We start from the raw sequence: 17,739 nt of genomic DNA, 5'->3' as shown, positions 1-17,739 counted from the left end.
CACAAATGCAACAAACGTTGTTGAGTAATTCAGATTGGTGAGAGTGGAGGTAAAGCCTCGCAGAAAGCTAACAGTGCCAACCTGTCACTTAAAGTAACCCCAACACCCAAAATTGCAAACATTAAGCACTGATACAGTTTAAATGGATGAATTATGAAATAAATTTGTTATGAAAGTGTAAGTTAGCTGAAACTGTTTTATGGTTGTTGCAGGTTTTAATCATGTCTACTTCTGCTGCGAAGTGCTCAGTTTAACATGGGAATCTATGTGGATCGACTCCCTTTTGGAGCCAGCCCCAAGAGGACATTTGAGGAACTGCAGTTTTTGGAATTTGAAAAAAAAAACCCAGTTGGAACTGTTGTACAGGAGAGACGCAGTATCGTATTTCTAGAAAATGGCATGAGAATTGGCACTCTAACATTTTCATTTTTGCATATATTTTTCCTGTTTTTTGTAGAGTTTGTAAAGATTTACTCTTAATCCTGTATCCTCTTTGTTTTACCTGAAAGAAAAAAAATCTACAAATATGCTGTTGCATTTTCAAACTTATAATTACTCCAAGGCTAATGCAGTGAAGGCTATAAGACATTTTGCTTTTCACCGTTAAACTCTGTTAACAGCCAGATATTTACAGCCCTTTAACAGCTAAACTGTGCAGTTGAGTCTGTTGTTAAATATTGAAGGTGCAGGGTAACAGATGAGTGTTTCCTGTAGCTTTTAAAGTTTTTCTCATAAACCAGGCTTTTTTTTTTTTTTCTTTTAAGGCACTGAGAGCGATGGAGATTATATGTCGTGGCCTTGAGAGAAAACCTATGCCGCTACTTGTATAAACTGTAAAATAATCTTCCCGTGGAGCTCCAGTTTCTTCCCCCTCGCAGACCTGTCGGCAAAACACGATCTGGCTAGATTTGGGAATGGAGTAAGAGGGAGGCAGGGGGAGAGATGATCTGATACTTTCCAAAAAAAGCCCCCCACTGGCCCCCACTTCCCAATGCAGGCCAGGCAGAGACACCACATCTGGTAATACTGTAGGCACATTGTCCTTCCAGGTCTGTGGGCGAAGCTCAGGTTTCCTCAATATTTTCCCCTAGTGGATTCAGTTACCCAAAGGACATTGCGAGGCTGACGGAGCAGCTAGCGTCACCAGACTTTTCTGATGAACCAAGGATGTCTGGGATGAGCTGAAGGAGCTCTAAATTTAACCTCATTCATCTGAACTGTAACAGGCGTGGCCCCGTCTCCACTGTCCACGCTGTTCTGTGGCTGTGAATGAAGGACGGAGACATTGTCTGCCTTTTTTTCTTTTCTTTTTTTTTCATTTACTCATTCAATAGATCCAGACATAAACAACCACTTTAAAAGATTCAGCCTCTTATCTGGTGGTTGATGAGAGGCTGGTAGGGTTTCTGTAAGCTAAAATGTAGGCATGCATGCCCCCTGTAAGGGGAAATGGGCAACTGCACTCTTAAGCAAACAAAACGCACACATAAGGCCCGTTTTAGCTTCATCTTTAAGTTTTGTCTTAGTTTGATTTTTAAAAATGTATACAAAGCATATTTAATGGCTCACTGATTGCAGATGTAGTGGTTATTTAGACTTAAGGCTCATTTTCCTTTTTCATTTGACTCACAATGTTTTTGCAGAATCCTAACCTTGTATACTAATGAGGCAAACCCAGAGGTACAAAGTGTAAGAAATCTTTGAATAATGAGGGAATATGAGAAAAGAGAACCCAGAGGTCAGATCATCACTTTCAAAACCTTGTTAACCCCTCTGCTTTCTGGACACCACCTTATTTTGTCTCACCATCTGCCTTTTAGCTCCATTTCAGCCCCTCAGACCAGACAGACACCCGAGCCGGCTCTCTCAAACCGGACTCCTCTATAAATACAAAGTATAATGAACGAAGGCGAGCCTGGATGTGCTTCATGAAATCGCCAGGAGCTCCCCTACGGAGCGAAAATGAGCAGCCGAGTTGCAGTTCACCTGGCTTCCAGCACATCTCACCTCCGATTAATTCTCCAAACCAGCTGTTCAGATACCGTTTCCTCGCTCTTCAGTCAAGGGGGAGGGGGGGGGATTGTGGTTTTTAATTACAAATGTCACAGATGAACCGAATAGCGTGTCGGTTGTGATCAGCCTCATTTACATCGACATTTTAGGAGTTTAATCAGCGCTGTTAGCCTTAGTGATTTATGAGGAGGGAGAGGCTAAGTGCAGTACCTGACCTGGGGACACTTGAAGAGGTCAAGTAGCTGCACATATTGACCGCTGTGTGAATCAAACCTGTAATCTCTGGCTCAGATATGCACCTTTTGGCACCTTTTGCTTTTTGTTTGGCCTCTCAGGCGGCTTCATGAGGTCGTCACCTGAAGCTTTTTTTTTTTTTTTTTTTAGCTGTACTGAAAGGAGTTCCCACATGTGCTGAGGATTTGTTGGCTGCTTTTCCCTCACTGTGTGATCCAGCTCATCCCTAATCAACTCAGCTGGGTTTAGGTTTGGTGATTGTGGGGGACCAGTAAACTGATGCAGCACTCTGCTTCTTGGTGAGATGGCCGTTACAGCGGCTGGCGGTTTATTTGAGGTCATCCCACTCAGTATAAAGCAGGTCTTCACTGCTCCTGGTTCAGGCTTCACTGTTGGGACCAAGCATGCAGACACCTGTGCGTCCTAGCTTTGGTTTCACAGTTGAATTTCTTGTGCTTTTCTTCTTGGTCATCAAAAATCTTTTTTGCAAAGTTTAACATGCTTTCTGATGAAATTCCTGTCTGTCTTTAAGTGATTTATTGTTGATTTTAATTCCTGTTTTGATACAGTTATTATATTTTGGAGTCAATGATATCAAGTAAAATGAGCGTGAATACGAACATTTCAGGTCCTAATCTGAAACAAACATCTTCAACGTGTTTTTCTTTCATTTTGTCTTCGACAGGTCGTTGAATTGATCTCCAGTGCCATTGGTGATTTGGTTCAAGGAGTCTATTATGAGAATTCCCACAACACAGAGGTAAAACATCTTTTCTTCCCATACAATGCATACGTATCCGTCTTCTCTGGACCTTGAAATATCCCAATGCCTTACTCAAATTAAATTTGGTTGATCTCCTGTTCAAGGTAATCTTCTCTGTATCTCTGCAGTGTTTAGGTCTCTCTGTGGAAGCGTCATTCTCTGCAATTTCGCAATTGTAGAAACTTGCATGTGCCATTTCAGTCTAGTGATGAGAGATGAGTCTCCAGCTATGATGACTGAGCAGTTTTCTGCTGAAGAGACCTCTGTTCACAAGGCTTAAATGGACTGTACTTAGATGGTGCTTTTTTCTCACTTTGAGCACTCCTCACACATAAACAGGTTTGGGGTTTTTTTTGTCTATGCATGACATAAACACACGCTGATGAATGCATCTTGCCTATACTTCGGCATGCACACTGGGTGAACCAGGAATCTTCCGATTAATAGCCAACCTGCTCTATTTTCGCACCACCCGGTATTCCCAGGTGGTCTCCCATCCAAGTCCTATCCAGGGACAACCCTGCTTAGCTTCTGAGATCAGATGAGAAGGATGTATGGCTGTAAGCGCTGACAGGGTGAACTTCTCTGTGCTGTAACATCCTAAGCTGTCTGAGAGAACATTCAGTTCATTACATTATTATGACACCTTTTTTTGACCTGCCCAGCTCACTTTACATCACTGCGATTTCATCTGCTTCCCAAAAGTAAAGATCAAGTTGAAGAATTCTGACACATTGAAGGAGGCATAGTGCTAAGACACAAGGCACAAATACATGAAACAACGTACACTGACGCACTAGGAATGGTCCAGAGATACATAAGAAGGCCATTCAACAGCGGGAGAACTACCATTCCAATCATTTATGCCAATTTAAACATGGTTAAAGTTTAAAATAGAGAAGATATCCTTGCTATCCTCATCTTGGCCACACAGCTCCATCTGTGAGCACAGAAGTCCCACCTACCTGCTGTTCAAGCCTTGTGGTTACAATGGGCAGCCAATCAGAAGAAAGTTGGCCTTAAAGTGATGATGACCTGAGCTGAAGAGCTAAAACTGTTTATTTCAGACAGAGGATGAACTGAGGGGCAGCATCAAGGCCCAGGAAAAGATAAATAAGGTCAGAATCTGAACAGTGAATCAGTAAAAGCTCTTCTAGTAGACCTCACTAAAGCCCGTTTTTATGTTACTGCCACATTATTAGGACTATACTGAGCAGAGGACATCAAGCTCATGATTTATGTGCAACTACCTTTATTAATAAGCAGTAATTATGAGGTTATTGAGCAGAAAATTCTCAGTTGAAGTAGAGCATGGTCAGGTTTTGTAATTGCTCACAAACAGCTAATTTACTACTAATAAAGAGGTTAATTGGCAACTTGTTTATGGTGAACATGTGCTCAGTAATGTAAACTATTGCTGTGGCTGTGTAGTTGTTAGCACATTTGCCTAATAGCAAGAAGGTCCAGGGGTTTGAATCCACTGGCTGGGGCCTTTCTGAGTGGAGTTTGCATGTTCTCCGTGTGCCTGAGTAGCTTCTCATGAAACACCCACATTTCCAGCCAGAGTCCAAAGACATGCACAAGGTTATAATTGGTCATTATGTCATTATGTGAATGGTGTTTCTAGATGATATAGTGGCAAACTGTCCAGGGTATGCCCCACCTTTAGCCTTTTAAGGGTAGGTTCCCTCCACCAATACAATGCCTGCTACAGCTTTAGTGCCTGACTGCTTCATGGAAATGACCTTTTTAGGAACAAAGAAAAACGTCATATAGCCTCTTTTGAAATGTCTGAATCATCCGTAGAAAAAATTTGGGTATAATGTCAGAAAATCAGAAAGTACTGAGAAGCAGAGAAAAATGCTTTAGGTTATTTTCATATAGTAACACCAGCATCCTTATTTTAAGAAATATACTATTGCAAAAACAAGCTTACTCAGATTCAGTTAAAAGCTTCAAGAAACCAAAGATAATATGTTTGGTTGCCTTTAGATTAAATAGTTAACACCTACTGTGAGCAGCATAGAAAGGTTAGTAATGCTTCGGTGTGAAAGTGGCCAACAATAACTATAATGAGAATAACAGACGTCCTGAATAAGACTAATAATAGTAATAAGCAGCTTTCTTTCCTAAATAGTCCACAGTAATCAGAGGTACCAGTGAGCAACAATTTCCTTTAACTCATCTAAATCTGTAGGTTATGTGCTGAGTTTATAACTAGTTAATTTGAGGTAGTTTAAAAAAACATCTCCAACTCTGACACAATTTACTTATTTTATTACTTTTATATATTTTAGAAAATGTCATACACATAATTGATGTGTTTCAATGGCTTTTTATTCTCTATTTTCCAGATATTTAGATTTTTTTTTAATAGTTTCTAATAATAACAACCTGGTTCCATTTGTGTATATTTCTTATGATTTACTTAAATTTGCAAATTAAAAAAAGCAAGCCCTCAGTTGTTTTTCTGCTGTTACTGTTTCCTTCTTCCTTTAAAATGACTGAGGAACTTGTGGAAAATAACGGTGTGCTGCTACTCGCTGAGGCCTCACGAATTACACACTGAGAAATAAAGTCAAAGAGCAAGGAAGGCTTGTTTTGATGGAGCAGCGAGGTGCTCTGTGGGAACTTAAAAGCGGAGGAAGCTCAGGCCTGCTCACACATGCTCTTTGCCTCTGTTTGCTCTGCAGGAGAACGGCCTCAACGACGGCATCGACGTGGCGGCGTGGGAGGAGCAGACGTTCCTGTCTCATGGGGCGCTGCTAGCCAAGAGCTGTCAAGCTGCGATGGAGCTCGCCAAACACGACAAAGAGTCTCAAAGACTGGCCTACAAGTACGGCAAACACCTGTCGCTGGGCCACAAGGTGAGGCGAATCCAGCAAGTAACATATACAAGAAAGGAGGTTGTCTGAGCAATAAATCTATAATGGTTGATCAGCGTATCATCACGATGCCTTTTTTAGCGGGAAACCAACTGGATTTCAAGGGATTAGATACAAGAAGAACAAACTCTTTTGATAATTTAAACAAGAGATTTAAAAAAAGATGTAATAAACGCCTGACTGTCTTAGAAAAAAGCCAAGAGAAAGATCCTAGTCGCTCCTGTCATTAGTTCCTTGGAAACAGAAAAAATATTGTAATTCCCGGGATTTTTGTCTCTATGAATATGGATGGTTCAGGAGCATAGTCCCAGTCCTCCATAATTCAGCAGCTTAAGGATGTCAGTATGTTGAAGTTTTTAGGCATGAGGTCTAGACTTCGAGTGGGCTGCTGCAGCAGCTTGATTCTTTTCTTTGTCAGCCATGCTATGTGTCGATCGCTGTCCTGGTGCTTGACCCAATTTCAGCCAAACTTTAACTGTCGGGTAGAAGGACTCATTCTAGAATATGTTGGTATACAGAGGAGTTTGTGGTTGAGTGAATGACTGCAAGGTACCCATGTCCTGTGGCTGCAAACTAAGCCCAAATCGTCACTCCTCCACCGCCGTGCTGATATGATGTGTTTGGTTATTGCCAAATGTGGAGCTGTGCATTTTGTTCAGACATTGTTCCAGAAGTCTTGCGCTTTTTTCAGATGTAACATTGCAAACCTAAGCCGTGCAGCCGTGTTCTTTTTAGAGAGAAGAGGCAACATAGATTGTTGCATTTTGTTATGTGCAGTGAAAAAAAAATAGAGTTATGTCAGTACCTAAATTAAAAATGTGGAGGTTTTCTGGCGGTTCTAATTTAGTCTTTGATCTTTTTTTAATGCCAAAGTTTTGGACCTCCTGACTGACATACTTTCTGTGATCAAGTTAATTCAAAGTAAAGAAAAAAATCTGGCTTCTAGTAATGTCTGACTTCTTTCTCTCTCATCCTCGGTATGAATAATTGCCCTTCTTTTCAAAAGTGTTTTTATGTCTATTTATCAAATACTTCACACTGTAGCTGAATTGATACATAAAAGCGTGACGTTAAAGGGAGCAGAGTGATTTATCGGCACTACAAAAAGTGCAAACGAAACATAGGAAACATTAGACTTAAGTGCCTGTCTGTCTTATTATTCTTGTATCAGAGAGGGGCATAAAATGTGGAAACAGGAAGAAGGTTGATTTGTTATGTGCTAGAATGTCATTAAGATGTAAATAATGCAGCTGCTCAGTTATTTTTCCCAAGGTTCAGAGATTTTCAGCTGAATATTATTGGCGCTGGTGTAGAAGTCATTCATAATGATCCCACTCTCATTGCTGCTTTAGTGCGTCCTCTCCTGCTGGGGCTCCCTGTAGCTGCCTGCCTGCAGGCCTCAGTGGCTACAGGGAATCTCAGCATGGGAGGAACCAAAAATGAGGTCTTTGAAGGAGAACCGTCCTCATCAGGCTAGCTGTGTCTGTTCATTAACAGGGTCAGCTCAGAGTGTAGACAGGCAAATGCAACCTTGACTGTTTTCACCACTGACTTCGTTTAATTGATAAGCTGAAAGTTACAAAGTAGAAGCTCCGCAATGACGAATGTTCTCTGCCTTTCTGCAGCTGAACTCTGACCTGCAGCCGTTTGTGAAGAGCAGAGTAGGAGAGCCGCTGTCATTTAGTCTGAGCGCCGCCCCGATCGTTTTCCACCGTCAAATTATGGGCCGGGAGACGTGGCATCATCAGCTGCAGCAGGTACGCTAAGGATGGTCCATGACACCAGGGCCAGCTGGATTCACTGCCTTTATGTTTCTAGCAGGAGTATCAGCTTTAATTTAAATAGGTTTGCATCAGATCTGAAAGAGCTGCGTGCAACCACTTGAAAAGTTGACTGAATCTTACTTTATAATATAATTCACAGTATCTGTTACTGTGATGAGTAAAGAAGATCAAACTGAGGTCTAAAACAAAGGTGAGAGAGAGAAAGCTGTTAAATTTCTCCATACTGCTGAAACAAAACTCACCTGATCTCAGTCCGACTGACCTGCCCTCCATTCACTCAGTGACTGAATGAACAAATTCAGTCACTGAGTCCAGAAAAAGTTTGGGGGATGTGTTTTGGTAAAGCCATACGCAGCAGTCTTATCAAATAAGATCTGATGGTTGGTCAGAATAGTGTTTACCCCACCCCTGCTCCACTGTGATTGGACGGCCTGGCCAAAAGAGGGTTTGCAACCAGAGAAGCAGACCCCCAGCGTCTCCTCACACTGCTGCTGTTTTGAGTATAATTTAAAAACACTGTGCTTCTAGTGCTTCTGCAGGCCTCAGGTAAAAATAACTTCCCCTACAGGCAGAGAACAATAGCAGTGAGGCTGGCAGAGCATCATCGGGAAAGTTAAAACTTCAGGGTTGTTCCTTATTGAAAAAGTTTTGCCCTGACCCCCTCTGAATCAGTGGAAGTCGTTTTTATTGTAGTACATTCTGCAACAACTACTCCAGGTGTCACTTTTTCACTATTCAGCTTCAGTTGTTATTGCATCTGACTTGCTTGCTTGTTTTTTTTTTTCTTTAAATTAAGAATTTGACTCTTTGCTTTAGTTTTATGCATTTATTTTGTATTTGCTATTGTGCAAATTGTAACAACGAAGAAGCACGCTTTCAGTCCTCTGACTATTGTAGGTGTAGGTGGGGAAATAGACAGTGAAATATTCCCTGTGCCTTGGAGAAATTTCTAAAGCTTACCCTTAGAAGCCAGAGATACATGCCTGATTTATCTCTTTTTCTTTTATTCTTCAAGGCAAAAACTTTGAGAAACCAGCTGGATTACTCAAAGGTAAGCACACAGCTTTACGAATGCCATTATCCAGAATCTGCCCGTTCCGTGAGATATGAACTCTTAATGTTATTTCACAATGTGACACAAAGTTCAGTTTTATTCTGTTATCTTTGAGTTGCACTTTTGTTACAAGTTTGTTAGATGGCCACAATTTTCCTTTGCCGTATTTCAGTTTTTACCTCCTTACTGTCTGCCCTCAAAGACGGCAAAGAGAAACAGGATGTCTTTTCACTGTAACTTATATCAAAGTTGGGAAACAAGCTTTCCAAAGTCAATGTGTGAGGCATAGAAGGGGACCGATAGGGGTGCAAAAAGAGAGCGAAGCTACAGAGGAGGGGGGGGTCCGATGGTGTTGGAAGAGGGGAGGAGGGGGGTGTTATCTGGTCTCGCCTGAAACAAGAGCAGGAAGGATTAGTTACCGAGGCCTATTTGCGGAGGAGACACCGAGACTCTGAGACAGTGGCATTGTGAGAGAATCTCCTTCAGCAGGGCTGCTGAAAAGGGGAGAGAAGTTTGAGGGGAAGGAGAGGTGAGGAGACACAAGGAGGGAAACTAAGAGCAGCACACGGGGGTGAGAAAACGTTAAAGTTTGGATTCAGCACAAAGTTAGGAACCTGTAATAGCTAAAACCAGCATGAATTAACTGATAAATGACAAGCAGAGTTTTGTGTTGACTGTTAGTCTTTTGTTCCCCAGTAGCTCTACACACACAAAATCAGTCAGAAGTGTTATTTGTAGGCACTTATGTTTTGGTTTTAATCATCTAAGAAAATCTGAGTACAGAAAAGAAGTGAGGATGACTCACTGTAGCCTGAGGAGCTGCTTCAGCTACTCACGAGGTGTGCTCACCATTCAGCGCACAATTTATTGTGACCTTCAGTAAGCATGGTCAGGTTTTAATCAGTGGATTGTATAAAGAGAAATGTCTGTTTTTCATATAACTTGTCATTGCTGTGTAGCTGTTAGATGGTGACCCTGCAGAAAGTTTGAGTGTGATTGGCTGAATAGTGATGATGAGCAGCAAGGGAGGAAGATATGGAGAGTTAAACATGTCTGCTAAATTGATCAGGGTTTATTATGTTGTTAAATCTTGACCAGATTAAAAACAAACATTAAGCAGAAACACCAACTTTATTCTGTGTAAGTTCCAATTTTTCCAAGTATTTAAATGTTTCTCAGGCTGCGTCCAGACTAGCCTGGATAAATTTGAAAACGGCGTTTTCGTCTGGAAACGCTCCGTCCACACTGAAACGGCCGAAAATGTTTACGTTCCAGTACTGCGGATGCGTGAAACGCAAGACGATTCGACCTGCCTCATTTTTGTCTGCCGTTTATTTACTTTTCGGCTCTTTGAAACGTCGCGGCACAAGGTCGAGGAAAAGCACTGAGTTTTTTTAAATTGACTAACAATGAGGTGGAGTTGTTGCTGCGAGTAACACAAAAGTACAAAGTTGCAAAAGCAAGTGAGAATTAAAAAATTTGAAGAAAAGCTATCTGGAGCATGATATTAATCTTTAATAGGGCTGTCAAAATTGAGAGCAAACAAAACAACTGCTGTATAATGCCCTCCGCTATCTTAGTTTCATTGGTTACATGACTGCATCACATTACTAAAATGTGTCATCGTTTTCGAAAAGGCTCCGGGTTCGCTGTCCACACTGCGATGCGAAAACGGCGTTTTCAAATGTATCTGCTTTGGAGATTGTTTTCAAAACACGTTTTCCTTGACCGAAAACGCCGTCTCAGTGTGAACGGAAGGTCAAAACGGGGAGAAAAAGATGCGTTTTCAAACGAAAACGTATTAGTGTGGACATGGCCTCGGTGTCTTGCCATTTAGCAGCCATCTTGGTATCACCTGTGGGCAGTTATTTTGTGTTGCCAAGAGAAATTGTAATGTTTTTGGCATTACACGATTTACATTATGTGCCACAGACTTACCAGAACCTGAAAAGCATAGAAAAGGACTCTAGAAGATGGGCTGGCTTATAATCAGTGGAAAGTTGCAGCAGTAATCAGGAGCCACAGAGCGAGCCACGATATCGTGGACAGGTGCTTCAGGAGCTGCTCAGGGTCTCTCATTGGCTTTTAATTTAATTACACGGGGGTAACTCACCGTTTCATACTAAATCTTGACAAAGTGGCGTTTTCAGATGAAAAACTAACTCCATCTTTTATTAAATGATGTTTAATATATTCAGTGTACATTACTTTTGAAAAATGAATTAACTTGATCATATTTTATTGAATTATGTCAGCTATCATGCTCACTTTTCCTGTTTAATTTTTTCTCACGTGCTGCATGTGAATATTGATGAGATCAGGAGACTCAAGGCGGCAAAGACAGACAAATCTTGTTCGGAGCATGAAGAAAGAACAGGATGTGGAACCAAACATAACGCGCAAACAGAGGAGGGAGGGAGGAAACGTTAAAAACGAATGCCGAATTAAACAAGGTTAGCAGAGAAGATGGCGTGAAATGTTCCAGGAAATATAGTCTTTTCTAAATTTAAGGAAAAAAATGATAATAAAGAACTGCAGGTGTCGAACTCAGCATCACCCTGGCTGGTGATTTAGAGAAGAAAGGCCTACGGGGTTTTCCACCTCCAGAATTCATCAGGTAAAACGCCTCCAGCAAAAAGATGTCCCAACACAGCAGCAGTAAAGCACAGGGAGGTGCACAAATTCACTCAGTCTGTGTACTTAAAGCTGATGTTAGAGTTGATTTGATTTGATGGCCTCTGCTTCCTCATGCATGAAATGTGTACGTTGTGTAAGGTGCATGAGGTGCTCTCTGGAATATAGGAGCAGAAATCAATGTGTTAAAAAAATCCAACAATCCGCAACTTTGTGACTGACAGTCTTCACGGAAATCCTTTGTTCAGTTCATTACCTGGCGTGCAGAAAAACCGGTGCCTTCATTAGTAAAGTGAAAAGACAGAAAAGCTGTGAGCTACGTAATTAGCACTGGCAGAGAAACACGATTCGGGGCATTTCCTTTCTCATTGTCAAATGCCAAATTTTTAAAGCCTAACTCACAGTGATGAGTCTGAAAATTTCCTCTTGTAGTTAAATTTGGGAAGCTGCCTTCAGTGGTACCACTGGCAGCACAGACGTGATTGTGATTGGGGTTTTTTGGGGAGGGGTTATTAAAAGGCATCTTTCCTCCCGTTTTTACCCCTCGGGCCCGCTTTAACAGCGAGCTAACTTTCGCTGCCTCTTAACAGTTTATTGTGTTGACAGCTGGATAGTAACGAGAGTGACACAAACATGACAAACTAATGTGTGTTTTCATCCGTCTGCAGCTTTTGGCAGCGGTTAAGTCGGAGAAAGGCGTGAGCACGGCGATGGACTTGTGCTGTTACCATGGCAACAAGGCTCTGGAGGCCATCCAGGCTTTCCCCTCCTCCGAGGCTCGATCCGCCTTGGAGAACATCGCCTCTGCCGTCACCAAATTTTGACCTGGACACACACACACAGACACACACTCCTGTACAGCCTGGAGGGGTCTTTGTCTGCAGAGGCCAAAGAACGAGAACAGATTAACTTTGTTTTACTCGATCCAGATGCTGAGAAACTGTTCTGCTCTCTGGTCATCATTAAATAAAAAAGTTTTTTAAAAACCCCACATTACTTCAGCATCATGTCATGCGTTTTGTTTTCTCTCATGCCTGGAGAAAATAATCACACCGGGCTGCTGCAGTTTCAAACCTGGCATTTATTGTTGCTTTGCTTATCAGCGAAAGCACATCCCAGGCAGAACGTAATTTAAGATGTTTTGAAGAATTGTTATTGTCATCTGGAAAATGTACCATGAACAGGAAATGATACACTGAGCGGCACTTATTTTTTCAAAAATTACTTTTAAGAATAGCTTCCTCCTGGTTGCCGCTGCACGGCACAGATGATGGTGAAATCATAGCTGCTGGATTTAGTGGGTGTTTGCCAAGTTGAAAAGCGGCACCAAACTGGTTGTAAAAATGTCTCAAAGTCATGTTCTACCTGGTGTGTACCACTGCTGATAAGCACAGCTGCAAAAAAATTTATTTTTTTTAATAGCATTTGGCGTGCTCTTCGCTGCAGAGGAGGAACCGGCATGAATCAGGGGTAATGTCATCTGTGTTGCCTTATTATGTCTCTCCCCGTGTTTGTCTGTGTGATCCAAGTCAAGCCAGGGGCGGGGAAAGGTCACCCAGCCTCTCCCCTTGGCCCAGCCAGCGAGCGCATTGAAGCTCCGCCAAGCAGTAATTATTAATGAAGAGACCTGAGCAAATGGACAGGAAATGCAGAGGTATTGATTGGGCCGGCTGCCCTGCTCTAAGCCGTACAGGCTGGCGCCAGCCTGGTGGCCTGTGGTTTCCCAGGCTGCTGTCTGCAGAGGGAGGCGGCGGGGGGGCAGCCAAGGTGTGAAACCAGGCCACCACTGGCAGCTGTCTGTCACATCGAGGCCACACCTGAAGGACAGACAGCCGGAGACGGGACGAGAAAGAAAGGGGGCTGAAGGTACACAGATTGTGACGAGGAGGAATTGAAAATTAACTAACAAATACACAAACACCACCTCAAAATTAATTTCGTATCATGTGAGAGGACCCGAAGACACTGGGAGGAGTATTATAGTCACATCCTTTACATCTTTTAAATTAAAAAAATATATTACGAAAGATCATGAATAAAAGACTTTCTATTAGTCCTGTTGGTGATGTTATTTAATGGTGGCCTGTAGGCTGCATCTTTTCAGGACCTTTTTTGCTTCTCAGGAATCAGGAGAATTTTAATAATCCCAACATGGAATTATATACCCGTCACAAATATTTTAAATTAATTAAATATTAAACAAGAAATCATTTTATTTAAAACAAATTGTGAAATTCATGTATGGAGGACCCCGCGTGTCATGGAAATGGTGATAAATCACTTTACTATTAATGATAGTTAGTAAAATGAATCTCAGAGAGAGAGAGACTCATATTCATTTTTAAAAAGGCCTAATATTGACAACCTCAAAAATTAAAGGGAAAAAGAAATGGCAAAGACCAGTTGTGATACCATAATCATGTTCTGTTTTCCTCGTAACTAAGCAACCACCAGCATTATCCATGTCATCAGTTTTTTAGTGTGTTATGAAATAAGCACAGCTGTTGTTTTTCCCATTATTTATATTGCTTTCACATATTGAAATGAAGGTCACAGCAGAGGTATTTGTTGGTATGGAAGTAAACAGAAAAAAAAACTCCTGTTCTAGTGTCATTGATTTTTGTCTGTATGCCTGTTATTTTATATGAGGAATTTAATAATATAAAACATTTTAAAGACAACACACACACACAACAGTTTTTGTAATAAAAATGAATGGCAAACATGATATCTATTCTCACTTTAAATAACTAATGGGATACTAATTAATTGTATAAATTAATCTATATTTATTTTTGTTGTATTTATATAATTACATGTATTTATTTGTTTTATATTGGCAGATTTGGTCTTCCGTACAGGTAACAAAGTTTTATAATGATGTTGCAAATTTTCTACTTCTGCTAACAAAAACTAAAACATTCAAATAAATTAATGAATAATTTAGACAAAATAGTTTTGTTTGTTTTTTTTGTTTTTTTGTGGGAATAACTGTGGAGGCTGAATTTGTAAATGTCCTTTAGGACCCTTTGGCTTTTACACTTCAGCTCCTCAGTTTTGGTGCCGGTGATATGAACATAGTAAACATCACGCCAGTGTGTTTAAACACAGTCTCACTGAGCTTCTAGTCTAAAGTCTTTGATGGTTCCCTAAAGAAAAAAAAACTCCAACACAGCAGCGCGATCAGTGAGAAAATGGTTATTTAGTCCTGTCTAATCTGAAAAACCTGTGAGCTATTTAGAGTGGGGGGAAGAAAACTACATTCAAAGGTTACCTGCTGGGAGTGGTGGTGTTTTTTAGAGCTTACATGTTGGTTGTAATTATTTGATCTCAAACTTCAGATAGTAACGGCTTTGAAACCAGAGTAGCACTGGTGGGGAAAGGGACCTGAGGTGAGGAAGAAGAAGCAGAGTGGTGGATGAGGAGCAGGGAATAGGAGATGATAGGATATAAAAGAAGAAGGTGGGGTTGAAGTGCAAGAGGAGGTGATGTGGAGCGAACTGTTTGAAAAACAAGCTCATTTCTGTTGCTGGGTTGTTCGTCCACTTCCTCGTCTGTTTTGGTTTCCGCTGCCTGGGCTTCCTGGGTACAGAGAGGTACTGCATGTGCCAGGGAAAGCCTCAGGCGCTTCATGAAATATTTATCCTCGCCGTGAGGAGACATGAGGAAAGTTACACGGAAAGTTAAAAGGACCAAACAAGGAGAGAGGCCGTGGCACTGCCAGAATGACAAATATAGTTGCTAAACAAAACTTTATTTCAGAGGATGAGGTCTGGCCTAAGCAATGAAACTGTTGCATAGACATTCCCAGCAGAAATCAGCCAAGCACAGCAGAAGAAGACTTGATGGGTGAAGTTTTTTTTCAGTGGTAAAGCTGAATGTTTAATGCCGAGCAGAAATCATAGCATTTTTCCTTCCCTGACAACATTGTTGCTGCCAGTATTAATCTTTCTGATACCTCGTAGCCCAAACAAAGAGCAGAATGAGGAAGGTGAGGGGCTTTTGTCAAGTTTCTATCCTGCACTGCAGCAACTTGACGCTGTGTTTGCTTACAGTTTCCAATTTGGGAGTCTTGGGTTTCATGAAAAGGAAGACTTGGCAAGGCTATAAGTTTACATCCAAAACATGAAGTGTGAAAGACAGGCCTTAGTGTGCCCAGCCCAGGCGACGAGTGGTGTAATTACAGCAGAGTCCAGTGGAGAGAGCAGGTCAGCGCAGCCCAACAAATTTCCATTACACACTCGAACACTGCTGTGGAAGCTGGGAATGGTGACTGTTAGATCTACGGTTGTCTGAAAACATATTTCTGGATTTTTTAAGTGCCCAATTCAATAATTAAAACACGATATAAATGTTAAATTAGAAATTCCCTGATTTGCAGTGTTAAAAGAAATACAACTTTATTTTCGATTCCTAGGAGTATTAGGAATTGCTGGAGCGAAGGCTCAAATGCAGCACGTTGACATAAGCATCTTTATTGGCTGATGGAAAGATCAAAGTGATCAAACAGCTGAAATTAAACAGGAGGGGGGAGTCAATCTAACAGAAGGGAAAGTATTTAAAGCCACAAGAAGACATGAGAAAATTAACTTTCAAATTACAACACTGAATTATGAGGCCTACTATTACATATAAATGCCTTATTAATGGTTAATTATTCATTACTGCATTCACTGTACTTTATAAAACATTAAAGGTGATGGATTGGTCCTTGTGCTTTGATTTTCAAAAGCACTTTTCGTTATATTTCCATTATATTCAAAGGATGGCAGATATTTCTACAGCTGATATCTCCAAAGTAAGCTAGATGGATACATTATTACACATTTTAGAAGAACAGGAGATGAACCAAGCCCAGTTTCAGATGGTAGGGTCAGAATTTGATAGAATATATTTAGTAAATATAAACATAACAGAATAAATATATTTTAAAAGACTACAACCAACCAACCAACAACCAATTGTTGTTGTGGAAAGAAATGCAGTATTTTTTTAATGGGAAGGCAATTCCATTGACTTGATGAAGAGAACCTGCCTCTTACCGTCCATCCATCCATTTTCTTAATCACTTAGTTCAAGGTTGCAGGAGGCTGGAGCCTCATTTACCACAGGACGAGAGGCGTGGCACAGACCGGACAGCCTGCCAGTTCATCACAGAGATACAGAGAACCATACACTCTCACGTCCACACGTCCACACTTTTAACTGAGTTTGCTTTACACGTGAAGATCAGTTTACTTATAATGAGGATTATTATTCAAACCTGTGGGGGGAAAACACATCAGCTATAGCTGTGGGGGAGCCTTTAAACATTTAAGAGAATCCTTGTGTGACAAACCAAGTCTGGAGAGTTTGGAAGATTAGGGTATTTACCAGTGAGCGCCTACTTAAAGATGTAGCCAACAATGCATCTTGGGAAGTGTAGTAGCAGCTGTTTTAGGTTTGGTCATTCTTTCTTTGATCTTAGTTGTTCTCAGTTGGATTTTAATGATTTGGGCTATCGTACATAACATACATTAATTTCTTGTTAATTCATTTTTAAACAATAATGAATTCTTGATTGTCATGAATTCACAAGCTTCATTGCCTATTAATAAAAAGGATAAAAGCTTTGTACATTCATGAGTTTGACCATAAAAAAATCTTCATTAGGCCTAAAGTGGAAATTAGTTTCTAAATTCTGATACATAAATTTAATAATTACACCTGATAGCTGTTTATTAAAACGTATGTTTAATAAGCCGATCCAAAGGATCAAATGGTCTTGCTCTTAGCACTCTCACTGCACCATTTTTGAATCAACTAGAAGCTTTTCAGGGAGATAATAAAGGATTGCAATAGTCCAGCCTAGAAATAACGAATGTGTGGACTAGTTTCCAACCTCACACTGAAACAGGATGTTTCTCATTTTTATTCCTCAGATGAAAGAAAGCAGTCCAGCAGCACATTTGTTTAATGTAGTGTTGAAGGACATAGCCTGGTCATAAATGACAGTGTTACCAGAAGCCAGGTTAAAGACATCCAGAGTAAATATCTGCTTAGACACCATGTTTCAAAGGTTTTCAGTACAATAAGCTCAGGGTGTTTTTTTTTCCCCAAATGTACTATATTTCAATACTTAAACGAATGTTTCAAAGGGGTTTTTTTCTTGTTTTTTTGCCAGTTTTCACCACAGCCTACCCGAGTATTGTTACTGACCATCTCTATCCCGTCATGAACACAGTGTAGCCATCATCTAATAGCACATTAAGACTCCGTTACCTTTACAGTGGCGTGAAGTCAGAGATGTGCATTTAGGAAGAGCCTGTCAACAAAGCTGTAACACCTATGTAATACTGTCTGGTCTATATAGATGGAAATCTCAGAGCAAGG

The 17,739-nt window shown here is 40.9% G+C and overlaps 1 protein-coding gene across 2 annotated transcripts in view; it reads left to right on the top strand.

The window, feature by feature from the left end:
- The window catches only part of pdss2 (prenyl (decaprenyl) diphosphate synthase, subunit 2), a 33,549-nt gene extending 21,186 nt beyond the window's left edge, over nt 1–12,363 (top strand). Inside the window, exons 4-9 of one of the 2 annotated variants that reach the window (XR_005697293.1) lie at nt 2,933–3,007; nt 5,704–5,877; nt 7,521–7,652; nt 8,695–8,730; nt 11,055–11,186; nt 12,036–12,144. Coding sequence is in view for 1 of the 2 variants with exons in the window: in XM_040041807.1 (XP_039897741.1) it covers nt 2,933–3,007; nt 5,704–5,877; nt 7,521–7,652; nt 8,695–8,730; nt 12,036–12,191 (573 nt within the window). In the remaining variant the exon portion in view is untranslated. Of the gene's footprint in view, nt 1–2,932; nt 3,008–5,703; nt 5,878–7,520; nt 7,653–8,694; nt 8,731–11,054; nt 11,187–12,035 lie in introns of both variants that reach the window. The other variant, XM_040041807.1, reaches the window with a different exon arrangement.
- Nucleotides 12,364–17,739: the final 5,376 nt, after the last annotated feature.

This window comes from Simochromis diagramma, unplaced genomic scaffold (genome assembly GCF_900408965.1).
Source record: "Simochromis diagramma unplaced genomic scaffold, fSimDia1.1 OVJJ01000304.1, whole genome shotgun sequence".
Classification (NCBI taxonomy): domain Eukaryota; kingdom Metazoa; phylum Chordata; class Actinopteri; order Cichliformes; family Cichlidae; genus Simochromis; species Simochromis diagramma.
This window is presented reverse-complemented; position numbering and strand designations above follow the sequence as displayed.